This window comes from Bacillus rossius, chromosome 2 (genome assembly GCF_032445375.1).
Source record: "Bacillus rossius redtenbacheri isolate Brsri chromosome 2, Brsri_v3, whole genome shotgun sequence".
Lineage (NCBI taxonomy): Eukaryota > Metazoa > Arthropoda > Insecta > Phasmatodea > Bacillidae > Bacillus > Bacillus rossius.
This window is the reverse complement of record NC_086331.1, coordinates 68,836,770-68,855,454: the sequence shown is the minus strand read 5'-3', so window position 1 is coordinate 68,855,454 and position 18,685 is coordinate 68,836,770. Positions and strand designations below refer to the sequence as shown.

Here is an 18,685-nt window from a genome sequence, read left to right as displayed (position 1 = left end):
TACACCTACATTGTAGGCATACATGTTGCGTTTGTAATAAGCATCACTCACAATCTGAAATGGTAAAGCTTTTTGCATGTCAATAGAATAGACATACAGGTCATCGTTAGTTTTACTTTTTTCTTTATCTTATTTCATCAGGTCTCTAGCTTTCTCAGCTTTACGCAAATGTAGCTCATGTTCATTTTCAAACTATTGTTTTTCTTCAACAGATTGTAATTTCTTATTTTAATCTTGTACTCATCACATCTTTTACTTGTGTCTTTGTTTGGAGCAGAAAACCTATAATATATTGTGTATTCAATATATGCCTATAACTAAACTTAACAGTGTGGCACTCATTATTAATACAATACTACTTATACAAATCATACATTTTGCTTACATACAATTTTTTTTTTTAAATATTGTTTGTTTGGATTATGAGTCATTGTGTAATGAGACTCGTGTTTGGAAAGCTTTCAATTTGTTGTCTTACGAAATTTGTATCTACAACAGGGGTTGCTCTGGGATTAGGCTTATTTCCTCTTTGATCAGTGCCAGGTGACTTACGCTCTTTAAATTTTACCAAAGCCCTCTTGACTTGGCATTAAGTTAAGTTAAATGTATCAAGAAAAAATGTTTACACAATGAATAGGGTCCGTATAGGTACTTAAAAAAAAATACATATTCACTAGATCTCTTGGGGATTTCTCATCAGTGCGACGTCAAAGCCTTTCAGTGCTTTTACACTGCACCAATGCACAGAAATAAACAGTCTGTTTTCCATAATAACCAGATTGTTAATGCAATTTAATCTTTGTTCAACATCTATCTGCCACCGCCGGGTGACTGAGAACTGGGTTGAATTTAGTGATACAGAAGTAATTCACAATAATTTAAATATGAGATTGTTCCAGGAGGGCATCAGGTTAACCCAGACTTCTAACCCAAAGGTTGGTGTGGGTTGCCGGCCCCAGTGTGGCTCACTAAGCTTGGTGGCTTCACCTGTTGGTGAAGACCCTACTAAGTAACAACATCCTTGAGCGCTCCCTTCTCTGCATAGGTATTTGATTCCTAAGTAGGTTGGGCAGCGAACTACTGAATAAAACTACCATTTTGGAGGGCGTAGTTTTATTCACACGAGCCGATGGACAGGTTTAAAGCTTGATTCAGTAACACTTGAAACACTGTTGACACATTTTGCACTTCACTTTACTTGTCTACGTCCTCTGGCTATAGAAAGATTGCGATTGAAATCAGTCGTCCCTGTATTCTTTTAAAAACTCCACGGTGTGGTCACGCGACAAAGAAGAAGTTACAGCGGGATGGTCACGCCCTGCACCGCAGACTGGTCCAGGTATTCGTGGTGAATTAAGTACTGAAGGTTTCGGTTGATTAATAAGATTTACCGGCATTCAGATCTCAGTGACGTAAACGTTGCAGCATCAATATGTGACGGTCACATCCGCCGTGTACTGCGAACTCCTGAAGACTGCTGCAAGAGGAGAGCTGCGGGAGAGGGGATGGACAGCGCCCTCGTGCCCCACATCCACAAAGCAATAATAAATGTTTTACATGAAAATAATGTTTAAAATCTTACAATTAACTTAGTGAAATTCCCCATGTGGTAAATGACTGACAGAAGGTCTAAATGTGTGTGTATTATCTCTATGGTAATTTTTTACTTGGAAAACTCTAGTCAAACCAGAGACTGTTCGTCACTTGTGGGTTAATCCGTTACCTGGAGCCAGACTATTTATTTATTATTAAATACACTCAGTTAGCACTAAATCTGGCCTGTGGCCACAAAAGATAGTAAGACGTTTGTTAAACCAGGTACTCTTTAGGAGGTCATACGCATATTAAATGACGCACTTTCTTTTGTGAATATTATGACTTAACATTCTTACGGGAATTAAATACACTGGTACTCATACAGTTGCCTAACACACGGCATGAGCACTTACTTAGTTGCAGATACAATCACTAACTTGACTCATGCGGATGTGATGCAAGGGTGCGTTCTGCTAGCGGGGACTGGTACTGGCGGGGTGGAGACGGGGCTTTAATATCATAGGAAGAACGATATCAGACGTTCTCCCTTCCCTCCTTCGAGAAGTCCGGTCTTGCCCCACAATCTGTTCCCTGCGGTGTGATCGCATCCCGGTGATATGTCGTCTCGTGGTGGGCACCCAGTCATGGTGTTGCCGGACATGGCCTAAAGGATGCTCCCCATGTGGTACACTGCCAGGTAACCGGGGTGCCGGAATACTCTCTGCGGTGGTCTGGTGACTACCTCCTCCGCTGCTGCTCCTGGGTGCTGAAAAATTTGCTGTCGACGCCTGGTCTTTTGGGTCTCTTAGGGAGACGTTAGTGGGTGGATTCTTGCACACAGCATGCTCTTGTGGGTTCCTTGCCCCCTTGCCCTCAGCAGGATGGGGACAACATCGTTGTTGATGCAACCTGTTGGACTCGTCCCTTGGTTTGTCGACTCGGACTCTGAAGCTTGCATCGGCAAGTGACTCTAAATGGCCCCAGGCACCACGTACCTTTGTTCTAGGCAGTTTGGTCATGTCTGGCTTGGTCATGAGGGGTGCCGGTTCTTGTTCGTCCTTTGTGTTTAGTTCCCCGTGATCCTGTGAAATGTCCACAATAGTGAACGTTTGCAGCCGTCCCTGGCTTTGTCAGCGCGGTGTTTGTTCGGGCTCAAGACTCTCATTCGGTTCTCGTGCAATGATGGTGGTTCACCATGTTCTAGTGTGGATGCCTTTGTGTCTGGTAATGCTCTGTCTCTTTCCCTTCCGGGTGCCGTTCCGCCTGGCGACGTCCCAGTGTCTTAACACTTCCCCCGGCAGTATAGCAAGGCACAGGTCATTGCGGTGTAGTTTTCTCACACGAGGGACATCCAATCGTACCAGGTAGGTCATACGGGCGAGCTTCTGCTGAACTGTATAGGGACCTCCCCAGTGTGGCGCTAGGCCTGCATAGTAGCCCCCAGGTGCCTCTAACAACGGGTGCACTTGGGCGAACACTTGGTCACCTGCCTGCACGTCTGGTAGGGGATGGTTAGTCACCAGCGTTATCTCTTGTGCATACTCGCTCTGCCATCGTTGCACCGTCTTGTGGTCCTTGGTTTGTCACTGAAGTCGCTCATCCATCTCTTTTGCCAGGTGGGGAGTGCCATGAGTCGCTCACTCGTTGGACAATGGCAGATTGTGGCCTTGCACCATCTCATTGGGGATCATTCCGGTGACTGCCTTTACCCGGCGCAGGTGCAGAACAGTGTTTCAGCGACGTGTTTATCCCATTGGGCGTAGTCCATGCCGAGGCATATCTGCAGTGGCGCCGTCAGGTCCTGGTTTCTGCATTCTGTGTGATTTATTCTTGTACGATAAGCAAGCATCATATGGATCTCAATTTGTTGGTTATCACACCACGCCCTTTATTATCTTCTAAAGGAACTGAATGGCATTGTCCGAGAGGATGGATTGTGGATGCGCGTAGCTACCGGCTAGTCATGTCTTACACCGCTTGTTCTCAAGCCGTGCTGCTGTTTTGTTTAGTTGACTACAAAGTGCTGCACCCCGTGGCATAATAATAAACTAAAACTTAAACTACTTGGCAAATAAACAGAAGACCATTTGAGAAACAATATTCTAGCAATAACTCAATTTCATAATTTCTTTGCTTACACCACTTGGCAATTAAGGGCCACATATCATATCATTTCATCATATATAATCTCATCATCTTATCATATCATCAAATATCATCAACCATCCTATCATCATCAGTCCTCAAAAATAAGTATTTATAATTCATCAATTTCATATCAATCACAAATTATATATCAGCATCATCAAGCAAGTTGAAAAATATTTTATATATGTTAATTGTGTGCATTGTGACGAATGTGTTATGTACTGTACCATTATTTAAGTAAGTAATAAAAATTAATATATGTTCTATTGCAACCATAGAGTGGAATATACAGGTAGTGCAAGGGTGAGGCTGCACATTACTAAATATTCTTGGCCAACATACACCGTGCCATCAAAAAGTGACATACATTCACTTGATCAATTAGCATAAGGATGTGTGCCAAAAACAGCGGAAACTGATTTTTTTGCATGTAAATATAACAGTAGCAACACAACTTAACCAGTTCATTAAAATTGCTTTAAAATGCATTACTTCAGCTTATTTTTGCATTTCATTGTGAGGAAAGTAATCTACAAGCACCCAACATCAATAAAAAATGCTGTACGAACCTGTAAATACTGTAATACAATACTTGGGCTCAGAATTTACTGCCTCCGGTATACAAAAAAATGTTTTCCATTCACAGTGATGTGTATCTTGGCATATGCGTAGTAGTTGTTCTACATCTATATTCACTGTACAATCATAACATGCCAGATGTAAAAGAATGTTTTATCCAAGTCTCAAAATATAATGGATATTAGAGGAGAACAGAATATGAATAATTTATTAACTGAACCTAAATATAGAGGTAGCACGTATCTAAGGTCATGTCTTTGCAAAGCTGCTGTTAAAGCAAATAGGCTTACAGTGATATTGCTTTCATGAACAATTACTACTAATGTGGACACAAGTCACATTCATAAATACTTCATTTGCTACATTTATACTAACTGTTATTTAACAAATATTTTTTGTTTGTTCTAACATCCCTAAAATTTGAGTATTGTGTTTTGTTACTCATGGTATGTGTTGATTAAGAGTTACTGGATTTTATATTTTAATATGATCATTATGAAAAATAATAGTCTAAAAGTTCAGTTTTATCTTACTTTCAGGAGTTGATATATAGGTTGGATGTTTATAGGAAACAGAGGATCAACATCGAGAAACATGTGAGCATTTAGAACAAGAGAAACAAGAGCTTCAGGCTAGACTTCAGAAACAGTTAGAATCGGAACGAGCCTTACAAATACGTTTGGAAGCCCTTCAAGCTGATGGAGATTTCACACAAAAACAGCTCTCAGCTCTTCAGTCGCATCTTCACAGGCTTCAGAGTAATGATGATAATATTGATAAGAAGCTTGACTGTGATACATTGAGAGCAACAGATTCAACGGGTATGTTTAGCAATTTTACAATTATTATTTTCCTGTTGCATTTGGTGTTGATGTCAAAATGTAAAACCTCATAACCGTAAATTACATATACAATTGTATAATTTATTTAGTTTTTAAAAGGTATGCCCAGGTATATTTATTATTGCATATCCCTAACTTTTATTATAGTAAATGAGACAAGATATTGGTTTTCTATAATTAAAAATTGTGAGTGAGTGCATATATTTCGAGAATCATAATTCAATTTGCCATCCAGTGTCAGTGCATGGCTCTGAATTCTTCAACATGTGAACAAAACCTAGCACCACAATTTCTCAGATATCAACTTTTGATTCATTTGTGGTGATAAAATTAATTGTAAGTCATCCATGTCTATGGAACACGGCAACAGATGTTCAAGAAATTAATCCTTAAGCAGTCACGCACCAAATCGAAGCATTACTAGTCGCGCGGGTTGTTGACAACACCCCACCTAAAAATAAATTATTTTTTCAAATTTTGGCAGAGATTTTTATTATTTTTAATTTTATTGTTTATTTAAATGGACAAGTAACACATTACAATAGATTTAATTTGTTTGTTAGTTAATAATAAAATATTTAGTTATGAAATGTGGAATTTCAACATTCATTTTTTTTTTACAAAAAACATGTTAGAGAAAAATTGATTTATCAAAATTTCTGTAAATATACCAAAAACCCAATATAGTACACTAAAATATTTTACAAATATTACTGATATTTAGCAATAAAACAAAATTTTTCACCAAAGTTATTTGTCCAAATTATGCATCAAAGCACTCTTCACAAACATTTTTCATGTGTTTCAAGCACATTGAACGACAGCATTTGTTGCAATATGTTTTAGTTTTGGTGTCTTTTTTTCTGTGGCATACTACACATCTTCGAGCGACTTGTGTTCTCTCTTGAGACGACACAGGTACTGGAAGCAGCTGAGTACTTGATAGTTTGGCTGCCTTTGTTCGAATGGTCTTAGGTAAGCATGTTGTACTGGCCCTTTTTTGCAGAGACGATGTCACTAATTTCATTCCAACCTCACGCAGAAATTTCCTACGAAACAGTGTTTGTGGATTATTCACTGTGAAGACGATCTGTCCATTTATTCCAGCAATGTCTAAAATGCGAAAAAACAAAACTAGAGGCCAACGCCTACATTTTCTAGATGTAGAGTATGTACCGCACATCTCATCGACTGTATCGACACCAGCTTTCGTAAGATTGTACAGAGTTATTACACCAATCCCTCACTTAGCACGACTAATTCGTTCCTAAAAATGTTCGTGTTAATCGAAATCGCGTATTCTGAAGCATTAGTCCCCATAAATATAAGGCTAAATTATTTAATGTGTTCCAAGATGTGTAGGGAAGTAATCTTTACATAATATAAATGCGTAGAATAATACTTGAAAATGCATATGTCATATCATTTATCTTTTTAAACCTACCACCGAATACGTTAGATAAAGAAAACATGGCACAGTGTAACGGGAGATAAGTGGTAACATATTTACCGTCAGTCAGCAGGTTGGCTTGCCCGCCCAGGCGTGACCTTCAACACGCGCGCGCGTCTGTCTGCCTGCTGTTGCAAGCAGCTGGATCCTTTGTTATTACGTTTAAAACTTAACAAAATTAAAACACTTTTATGAAATTAAGAACCGGTTTTATTTAACTTTAAAACACACAGCCAAATGTAAACATATATAATATGTTATGCACACCTCTTATAAAAGCGGCTATGTAAACAAATCAGTTAACAGATAAACAGATTTAGATTTTCCCTAGAGCACAAACATAACATTAAAATACGGATACATTCCCTATTTAACGCGGTTGTCGGGGGACATAACTTTTACCCGCGTTGTTGCATAACCGCGATGTTTCGATGTGACCAAGGTCAAAAGGCATAAAACACCGCCTGTGTTCTAATAGGTTGGCAAGCACGCACAGTATAGACGGCCCGCCGTTGTGCGAACTTTGCATCCGCAGTTTCCACTAAACACGGGTGAAAAAATAAAAATAATAAATTTTAAAGATAAATATTAAATGTTGAATTGTTTTTATTTTTCCGCGTGCCGCGCACAGTTTGTCGCACGGCCTACGAGCGCGCCACACGCAGCCATACACATGTGCGGCACACAAGCTGCTGCTGCCAGTCTCGTGGTGTTAGCCACAGTATCTGCTTCGTCAGTGTCCGTAACAAAGTAAGTGCAGTGTGTGCGGTTACACACGATTCTGTGGTCAAAGTCTTCTAAAAAGAAAGGCCGTAGTGATACTTCAAACCGAATATGAATCGCAAAGTACCGAGTTTGATTGACAAAATAAAAATTCTAGATTTACTTACAGATAGCTTGTCTTTTGTAGAAGCAGGCCGCAGATACAGGAAAAAAACGATTCTAGCATTCGTACAATAAAAAATAAAGAATCGTCTATCGTGTCAAGTGGTTAAACTTTATTATCCATGCTTACAGTAAATTATAAATGGTCACATGTGGGAAACAAAAAATTGAGCCAATTTAATTTTAGCGCAATCAGTGACGCCGTATTAAAAACCGTGTTAAACTTTGTCTTTACTTATTTCACCAAACGCTGTGTCGAGTTGCTGAGTGTGTGTGGCTCGGATCGGCAAGTGTTATATTCCCCAGCCTCTGTTTAAAGGTCGGGAGACCGCTACACATAAACATTTCCGGGACTTGTTTACTACCTCACGGCAAAAGTGGTACAGTATGGTTCACGTAAATATTGGACCACTGGGAATTCCTGGGCAAAGATTAAAAATACGCTAGCCGATTTACTTTACTATTTAATGTCAAAACATTATACCAAAGTAAAAAGATGAACTTGTATAATACAATGAATTACCCAATAATATTATGTCTGTAGGTTTAAGTTGTAACAAAACATTTATATGCAGATGTCCAGTAAAGTACCAATTAAGATTCTGGAGTGGAATTTTAAACACCGGACTACCTGATTTTGCCTTGTACGCAGCGACACTGCTCAGTCAAGTGACTCATGCTCTGCCTGCGTGCTGCGTGAACACATTCCCTCTCCCACTCCCCCTGGTGTTTCTGCCCGCTCTAATCTCTACCTCTCTCCATGTTCTCGGCTAGCCTCTCCCTACTAGTGATGGGTCATTCGTTAACGATTCGTTCAAAAAGAACGAATCTTTGAGAGAACGAAATCTTGCGATTCGTTCGCGATGTAAAGAACCGGCTCTTTGAGAGCCGGTACCTTGAAAGATTCGGAAGAACGAAAATGCGGAGAGAACGAGAGAACGAGAGAACGAGATGAGAGAACCGGTCACGCGCCCGGTCTGATTCGTTCGTAAAATGATTCATGACGTCAGGAGTCTGAAGAATTAGTAATCACAGCGTGCGCATGTTCACAAGAGCAAACGATAACTGATCAAATAAAATAGGGTAACATGAAAAGTATCTATACCTGAAAATGTCAACTGTTAAGTAGTGGTTTAAAATTGCTTTTTCACATTCACATACACAAATTTGGAAATAAAAAACTAAAAAAACAAAAAAAAACGTATGAATTAAAAAATAACAGGGAAAGTAACTACAAATGTTCACACTTACCATTTTTGGGTTAATTAATGTACTTCATTTGTTTCTCTTCATACTGAATTGCAGTAGTATTAAATTTTTGTCTTTTTTCTCTAAATGTGTTGGTCTACATGTAAACACTTTACTGTCACTAGAGTGTAAATAGCCTATATATATTAATATTTGTAACTTAAAAAGTAATAAAATATTAATAATCTTGTTTCATATACGCAACTGTGATTCACTGGCTACGGAAAGCAATGTTCAAATTCAAATACAAAAACACGTACGTAATACTCTAAAAGATGAACGAGTTACGACACCTGATAAAAGAGCCAGATCCCATACACAGAAAAGAACGAATTGACCGAGATGAACGAATCGTTCTGAACGAATCATCTCACGGAACTGATCCAAAAGAACCGATTCGGTCAAAAGATCCGTTCTGCCCATCACTACTCCCTACCCAGCGCTTGCCGACAACCAAGCCTATCCAACATCAATCCCTAGCCGAGTCACGCTGGACAATGTCGCTGGATGGTGGGCTTTATCAGGTCCCCTGTCTGATGCTTCATTTGTGAGATAAAGCGACGTTAAGAACTAGTGTTTCAGAAAATATCACTGGGCTGGATTGGACCATAATTTGAAAACCCTACAAGATAGAGGAATAATGTACGGAGATATCTTGTTTAGAATTTTACTGCGAACATTTTCTACGCCTAGGCTTTTTTCTGCCCGATGCTTAGTTTGTTAGTTACAACGCATAATTATCCTAATCGGCTGTCAACCATTTATTCCATTATTATTATTCATTTCTGACTGGGGGACATGGTTTGACCCGCGATATACCCGATTGATCAATCGGGGCGCGATATACCGGGAGTTTACTGTATGTACAATATGTACATATACAAAACATAAAAGTTAGTTAAATATTTTCTGGGGTGAAATTAACACTATCATCTTGCTTTTTTTTAAAAAAACGTGTCCAATTTCATCTGCTTTGGTTTCTGTACGGTACGGCCTGGTCTGCAGCCGGGCATCAACGGTAGGGCCTGGTCTGCGGCCGGGCATCAACAGTACGGCCCGGTGTTTGTTTATCTGCGTGCGCATCTCTTTCCCCTCGCATTCCAAACCACTCTTCCCCCCTCGAATTCCATACCTGACGTCGCGTCGTTTCCGAGATTTTTTTTAGCCTGTGGCGATTTCGTGCTAACTGAAATTTACAGACGTGCTATTCGAGACTAGGGCAGTAAAATTTACATCGTGCTAACTGAATTCGCATTAATTGAAGACGTGCTATGCGAGGGATTGGTGTATTTCAGGCTTTTTGGCATCTACAGTTGTTTCATCAATTTTGTTATCATGGTGCATTGATGACAATAGCACAACACTCTTTGACTTCTTTGGCACGTATGATACCAATGTCAAGTTATTTGCATATCCAAATAAACTGCTTTTTATTTCTCTCCCTTTCACAGTGACAAACTCACTTGGAAGCTCCTTATTTTTACGCATTGTACCAACAATAGTCAATTTTTTCTTCAAAAGTTCAGTATCTAGGGGTACACTGCAGAATAATTTATCACAGGTGATGTTTCTGCCTGAACCTTCGATGCCTTTTATAAGTCTCTTCACAACATCTCTAGGTGAGTTGGAAACCTAGTATGGTCCATCTGGCTGGTTACCTACATAAACTTCCATGTTATTTGTAAACCACGTCCTTGCATCACAGAGTGTCCAAATTTTCAATCCGTACTTAGCTGGTTTGCTAGGAATATACTGTCTCAATTTTGACCTTCCTCTGAATGAGACAAGCTGTTCATCAATGGTGGTGTATTCGAACAACATATGATGTTTTCTGCAATTTTCGAGAAATAGCTCAAAAATTTCTCTGAAAGCAGCTAGTCGATCAGTGGCACTTCGTGTTGCTCTATCTCGTACATCGTCAAAGTGCAAACAACGTAACAAGAAGAGGAAACGTCGTAAACTCACATAGTTGCATGAAAAATTTCTATTCCTAAACCATTTTGATCCCACAAATCTTCAAGATTTGGTGGCCTGCACGACATACTCCTGCTAAAATTAGCAACCCGATTCTGTCTTTACTTCACTCGTACTTGTCGGTTTAGCATTACGTTCTCTTCCATATGTCTGCAATGCTCTCAATGTATATGTTTGTATATTCTATAATTTTGCTAATAATTGTAGTGTCAATAAATAACATAAAACATTCTTCACATTCTTTCACATTTTTTGCGCATCCTTTACACTAGGAAGGTGAGAAATAATATTGACTTTACATGTGCACACATTAGTTGGAGGAGTACATTTCATCCATTTTGTAAACTTCTCCCTGCCAATAAAAAAGTTTTCTGTACTACAAGTCTCAACTTCACTACTGCTTTCTTCACTACCGGCCCTGGTTTCTCTTCTGTTGTGAACTAAGTCTTGTTGGCTTTCACTGGCATCAGATACTAATTCTTCATTGGAAGACACTTCTTCATATAGTTGTAGGAGCTTTTGAATCTTTTCTTGTTCCTCTTCATACATTTTGCATAAAATCCCAAAATAACATTGAAACACTAAACAGGCAAATAAAAAACATCAAAAGTACATAAAAATTAGGAAATGTTAAGATTCTCAATCAAATTAACACAAAAAATGAAACTTTTCTGGTCGCGTGGGGGTACAGCAACACCCCAGGCAAATTTAGCAGATGTTTTACCGTCAGAGACAGCAGCAAGACTGGTCGTGTTTATGGTAAGAGTACCTTTTAAATGTCCTTGAAAGGTACTGAGAACAACAGCTATCTGTGGCGTGCTGAGATCTGTAACACTATACATATGCATGGGGTGTTGGTAACACCTCGCGCGACTGCTTAAGGGTTAAAGGAGTGAATAAATGTTTGGAGGCTTCCAAGGCCATTGTCTGAGGTCGCCTTGGCTTACGGGTCTAACCAAGTTGAAGGCATAGGGTTCGATAAGTGACTGCTGTCTTGAAGATTGTGACTGCAATTTTAATAAAACATTGGTAAACCCTTCCCATTTGATACTGCTAGAACCCACAAGCCAAGCAACCTTAATGAATGAATGAATAAATTGAGCCTATCATCTCATAGACATAGAGGTTATTAGACACATTTTTAGGTGATGAAGATGGGGCACTTACAGAATCATACAATTTACTCAGCAATAGTGATCAAAGTGTGAAAACACAAATAGTGAGATTACATATTCTGTAATTTCAGAAAGTTGTGTTTTGGTTTAGCAAAAATGATCCAAGCAACAAATGACATTTCCTGCCAGCTAGCATGTAGCTGCTACACAGGATTTATGATGACAGTGTTTGTAACTGACCCATTACCTCAGTTTGTGATTTTGGCATTCGGATCACTACTGATAATCACCATCCAATTAAAAAAGTCAATATCAGAACCATATCAACAACTATATTGAAGGCTATCATTAAAACTCGTGCTATGTGATAGCTACTACATTCATCAACCCTATGAGTTAGTGCCCCAATTTATTCCAGAAAAATTGACTGCTGATCAAAACAGCACTATCAAATAAGTTTTTTTTTGCATTTATGATTATGTTAGTGAAAATAGTTTTCCAACCATTGAAGTATGTTTGTTGAGTAGGTATTGTCCAATGAAGACACTGCTGTCATTAAAATATTAATTATAATTATGAATACTTTTAAAGTACATTTATAGAAACTTTTTAATTAGGTAAATTTCGAAAATAAACAATCTAAAATAAAAATACATTGTTAAAAAATCGTGGACTGCATTGTTGAAGTGAAGGCTTTTAGGCATTACATTTCCTTACTAATTAAGTGCTAACATAATTTCTGAGAGACAAAATTATTATATTATTGCTCTGTTTCAATGTCTAATAACATCAAAGTAGCATAACTATTACATTTTGTATTAACATAGACTTTTTAATCTGTTAATGTAATTCTTGACTGTTGTTTACTACATGCATGTCTGCCAACTACAACACTTTAAAACTGCTAACCGCATGATTTGCCACTAGCGCTACATGGTAGACGTGAAGTAAACTCACCTTGAAAGCTGCTGGCCTTTTTTTTCTAGAGCTTCTGAGAGCTGACTTGCAGGATGGCACGATGTAAACATTGTCTGAACACACATTGGTGTATGGGATGCATGAAAATTGAGCCCGGGAAAATTGCTCCTCTGACAAAAAAGTGGGAAAATTGCACCCTTCGACAAAAAGTGGGAAAATTGTACCGTTACTCAGGGTGGCCCAGACCAGGAAAACAGGAAAAAGTCAGAGAATTTAAAACAAATCAAGGGAAACCTGAAAAAGTTACGGAATTTTTTGATTGGTCAGGGAAATTTTTGAGATAAGCTTGTTTCTGCATCGTTATGGTATCTTCAGTGAAAAAGCATGATTCACAGCTTATTCAAAACTTGACAATGCTGCAGAGCACAAGGTTGGTTAACCTACTGTTACTTAAGGCAAGACTGACACATAGCTTGTGGTTTGAAAATGTCTGTTTTTGTGAGAAAGATGTTGCAATGATTACTGAAGGTCTGTAGTTTCAATTACCTATGGTGGCTGAAAAACCATAAAATGATTCAAATTGATCTGGAAATAGGAATCGTCTTCGGGAAGAAAGTAGTATATGTGACTGGAGGGAAAAAATAAGATTTGATATTGATTGATGATGCTAATGCAAAAATAATTATATTATTTTTAAGGAGAGTATTTGTTGCGTTTGTTTCTTCAACTGTTTGTAATAGTTTGGAGCAAGGCTTTTTCAAAGGCACTGCTTAGGTAATTCTAATGGTAAGCCACTTTCCTAAAAAAAATTTAAAAAAAATTTTAATAGGTTTTTTTTTTAATTTCCTGACAGTTCAACAATCATTGTCTTAGAGGATGTTGTGATACTTCAAGTAGTTTACCAGTTATTTACCATTATAATGAGTGATGAGGTTCAGTTTTTTATTACAAAACTGTGATATAGTGAGAATGGTCAGTTAAGTTAGTTACATTAGAAATCTTAAAATGTTGTTTGAATGATTGGTTAGGAATTACAATTATAAAATGTAGCTAAGTTAACCAACTGAACCATTCTCACAATTTTACACAATTTTTAATGTATTGTACCTAACCTTACACAACCACTCTTTAAAATGATAAATTATTGGTAAAACTACTTTAAGTATCACACCGACTTTTATATAATGATTAGGAAATATGTCAGGAAATGAAAAAAAAAAAATCACGAAAAAGTAGCTCTCCTTTAGAATTATTGTGGCTTATTCAGGTATCTTCCTGGTCTGTTGAAATTAAATTGGTTTGAGTAGATAAGTAATCTGATAAAAAAATTTATTCTCAATCAGTTTGTACATGGGTAAACAATTGAGATACTTTTTATCACATTTATGTTGTCCTACCTTGAATAAATTTAAGTTAAAATTGTCTGTTGCATACTCTGTTTGAAAAACAACACTGATTAATTTTTAAAAGGGAAGCAGCTTAACACTGCAAAATTAGGCTCAGGGAAAATTATAATCAGGTCAGGGAAAATCTGAAAAAGTCAGGGAATTTCTTTTGTGATTTTGTGTGGCCACCCTGTCACTAGAATGGTGGGAAAATTACACCCTGTGATGTTGTTTGTAGTCAGCCCCCCCCCCCCCCCCCCCCCCCATTATCAATCTTCCGGTGATGTCTGTTCCCCCGGTCCTGTGAGACTCACTCGTTGTGACCTTCAACCATATATTTTCATTATCATGCACCAAGGGTACTGGTTAGGTGGATGGATGCATATTTTTTCATGGATCAATTGACCATAACAGAAATGGCAAAAACCAAGCAGTGTGTTTTATTCAAAGTTTGTCAATTTAGAAAATAGAAGAATACAAATGAGAAAATTACTGGGTTTTGGTTTTTTAAGAAAGAGATAAAAGTGCATAGTATGGTTAGTGACAAAAGGACACAAAATATTTTTTGCAATTGATCACAATTTGAAACCAGATGTTGTTAAAACAGAAGTCTGAATTTGAGAGGCAGCTAAGAAGAGAGCAAGAGCAGGCAAAGAACTCATCTCTGATCTTAGCCAGGAAGAAATGGATCCTCTATTTAATCAAGGATTTGATCTCATGACAGAATTTCCTGCATACTTCAGCTTCAAACACAGCATTAGAGATGGCAAGCTCAAGGAGATCAACATGTTCCAGAATCTATGGAGAACATAGTTTTGTCTGAAAATGACAGAAAAAAATTTCTTTTTATTAGGTGAAGTATTCGAAGAGAGACTATTTATTTATTTATTTATTTTGTTTTAAAGGCAGAGAAATACGGCAGTCAGAGTAATTCACCCAGATGTACACAATTCATGCAGACCTCAGCAGTACAGAGGACCAATTGAATATCGCCCCAATAGTGTTCACTTTCCTGCCAAACAAAAAAAGAAAAACGTACAACTTACTTTTTTTTTTGTGGAAAAAAACATGATCGACTTTGTAGACGCCTGCGTTTCTTCACGTGTTTCAAACTTCCCGTCCAGCACCCTCACAGGATGCAGTTTCTACTTCAATCATTGTTTATGGTGCTAGCTTCAAGACCTGGAATTTATGCAGGACTACAAGAATGACAAAGAAGTAAGGTTTGACATACACATGTGCAGTGCTCTGGCAATGATATCCTGCAAGGATGTCGAAGGCGGGTGGCAAGTGGTTTCAAATCCAAATTATGGCATCAGGAGGAAAAAAACTAAAAATGTTCTTTGACTACTTTGTGTATCAATCTCTGCAAAACCAAACATTTCCGTCAATGTCTCGCACTGTAGAGATATAAAGCATTGATCAAACAACTCTGTTGAAGGGTGGAACAATAAACTAAAGAACAAAGTTTGTCTTAACCTAAATTTCTACACCCTTTTGAAGGAACTGAAGTAGGAAGGGAAATACTCCAGTTACAAATATGTTAGGGCTACTCTTAGTTTTAAACGATCAAAGAGCGGCTATACTTATAATTGGAAGAACCTATTGCCAAAGTTTTGTACACGTACATTACAAGAGTTTGAAGAGTTTGTCATTTAAAAATGGAATGAAATGCCAGTGGCAGTCACAAGCTATGTAAAAATAAGCATAGTAAAAATTTTTAGGCAAAAAATTAAGATTACTGTTATCTCTAGCTTCTAAACTAAGAATAATAACTAACTTTATATTTTATACACATTGAAATCATCGAACTGCAAACACAATTTATGTAACTACAAGTGTGATAAAAATATTTCATGCAGAAAAAAAATTATACTTACAAAGTACATAACCAGCTTCTAATCTGAATGTAATAACTAATTCTAGATGTTACATACATTGTAATTGTCACAAGTTGTTTAAATTATACCACTTTTATGTAGGAATGCAATTTTCCGCAGTTTTTTTTTCCTGATGCTGGGTGTAGGAGTACAATAAATGATTGCAAAATTTTAATTGGGCTCATTATAATAGGCATTGAAGAAAGTGAAAAGCTTTTAAGGATTTCTGTTTGGTTTTTTTGAGTTGTATTATTAATTCCTTGTATTGTGTTTAACGTTTTACAAGTATAGTTTCCATTGTGGGTGCATATTACTTCAGAACCATACAAATGAAACAGCAGTTTTTCAGGGTGGTGGGGGGGGGGGGGGGGGGGGGGGGGGGGGTTGTAAACAAATGCTTATATGTAGTTTGTTTTCTCAGTTATTGATTGGGGCAAGTAATTTTCATACATAGGAAGGGTATTTGTATGTAGAGGGTTACACAAACTAAACGGGCATGTTGGTAAACCTATTTGGAAAATACGCATTAAGCGAAAAGGCTCTAGAGGTTTAAATTTTTTTTGTTATAAATTTTTTTATATTTTTCTTAAGTTTTACCAAAATTTTACGTCTTGATCAAAATAGCTTTTTTATTCTGTTTTTTAGGTTTTATCTTTTTATTTATGTTTGTTCCAGATGCTTCCTTTATCTATGCAAGGCAGTGTTAGATTCAAAGAACGACTAAAGAATTAGTTCTGAACTCTGAAAGTCAGAAAAATGGAAACAAATAAGCAAAAAGTCAACTTTAACTTAAGTTAAAAAAAATTTTTTATCGCGTTCAAGAAGTTAGTGCTTTTAAAAACTTCCATGGGTATTATTTATTATAATGGTGTTCTAAATTGTTATAAAACTATATCAGCTTTTGTAATAAAAATAATATGCAGAAGAAAAATTAAACACAAACAATAAGAATAAAAATCATTTATTAAACAAAAAATAACAATTCCTGTTTAAGTTGCATGCTGATGTGGTATTAGCAATAAGGGCCCAATATTTGATTCAGATTTGCAAATGTTTTTTTAATCAAGTAATAAATAATTTGTTGTGTAATTTTCCTCCTTTTTCCCCTTAAGTTAATATTTTACATCTATCTGTTAGCACTGATGGCATTGTTTTAGGTACTCAAGTTGATATTATACTAGAGCGTATTGAGGATATCAAAGAGGAAGAGAAACTAAATTCTCATGATGAAATTGAAAACTTATTGTGTCAGTTGAAGATTTCTGAAGAAGAATTAACACAAGCTCATTCCAAGGTTAATCATCTTCATGGTTAGTAACAATATTTTCATAACGGTACTAAGCTATATGTGTATTTTTTTAATGTTCAGTTCATGCATCAGTTCATTTATTCCAGCATGTTTTAAGGGGAGTGAAATGTTTTAGCCATGGTTGTTTACTGTTAATTTTTGTTATTTTTTTTTTTTGTTGTTGTAGAAGTTGTTAATACATATTTTTAAAAATAATATAGTATTTCATTAATTACATTTTTAATTTAAAAAAAATTATATATTTTACTTTTTGAATTTTTTCGTAAAGAAAACTACTAATAATGTTGTACAAAAACCTCCTTAAGATTATAAAATTAAGTTGAAATATGTAAATACTAGAAATTTTGTCTAGTAAAAACATTGTAAATGGTTATATTTTTAACCCCTCAGCTGTTGGGCATGTGACAATAAATAAATAAATAAATAAAATGTGGTTTATCTATACAAATATAATGTTAGGAAAACTGGGTTTGTAAGGGATATACCAATTAAGTTTTATCACAGTTTTATTAATTACTAATATCTACATTACTAATAAATAATGGTACTTAAAAAAATTCTGATCAAAATCACTTGCACTGAAAAATGTTCATTTTCAAGTCACTCAATGTCTGTCAAGTTCCACAGTTTGCACTCCTCACTGGAGCTAGGCTCGACAGTGATTCGTCTTTTTATATACTCGTGGCGTCCTTCTCGAAGGGACGAGAGCAGCTGTGACGTGTCGCGTCATCCCGGGCTGACCTGATGCCTGAAACACCCAGAACAGCAATGCTTATTTACGCCACTCCTCGCGGCGGCCTCTGTAAGCCCGGAATTCCCAGGCTGTTTAAGGTGACAGTAGCCCGAGGTGTGACGGTGCGCGAGGAGCGAAGGGGGGTGGGTAGCGAGGACCTTTGTAATCCAGCCAGGCACGCGTGGCATGCCTTACATCAATGGACGGCACGTGACATTAGTGGCCGTGTGGGGCCACCAGCCAGCTCCAAACCATGTGTGTGTTGCGGTTCTGTCTGCGTTCGTAGCACTGCCCCCTCCTTAAACCTTTTTTTGCCGAACAGGTAACTCATCCCTTCCAGCATATTCCCTCAATCAGTCCAAATGTACCACTTTCATTCGTCCCCTCTTTCCTCTCTGGATGCCATAGACCACATCATTTAGCAGTGTTAAGACCTCATACGGGCCTTTCCACGCTGCTTGAAGCTTAGGGCACCTTCCCTTCCTACTTTACGGGTTGTACAGCCACACCACATCGCCCTTCTGGAATCTGGTTGAGTAAGCCTTCAGGTCGTACTTCATCTTCATTCAATTTGTCGCTAATCAAAGATTTTTGCGGCCTTCTTCATGTATAAGTGCCATTCCCTCTTCTAGATGATTCACATAATCAGTGGTGCTAGTCGGCTCTCAGCGAGGATGAGTGAA

At 37.5% G+C, this 18,685-nt stretch overlaps 1 protein-coding gene across 14 annotated transcripts in view; it reads left to right on the top strand.

Moving 5' to 3' along the window:
- The window catches only part of LOC134529350 (sarcolemmal membrane-associated protein-like), a 236,039-nt gene that overhangs the window by 86,997 nt on the left and 130,357 nt on the right, over positions 1-18,685 (top strand). For 12 of the 14 annotated variants that reach the window (XM_063363324.1, XM_063363314.1, XM_063363323.1 and 9 more), the window contains 2 exons: positions 4,832-5,084; positions 17,118-17,270. In XM_063363324.1, the coding sequence (XP_063219394.1) occupies positions 4,832-5,084; positions 17,118-17,270 (406 nt within the window). The remainder of the gene's footprint in view (positions 1-4,831; positions 5,085-17,117; positions 17,271-18,685) is intronic. The other 2 variants (XM_063363326.1, XM_063363327.1) reach the window with 1 other exon arrangement.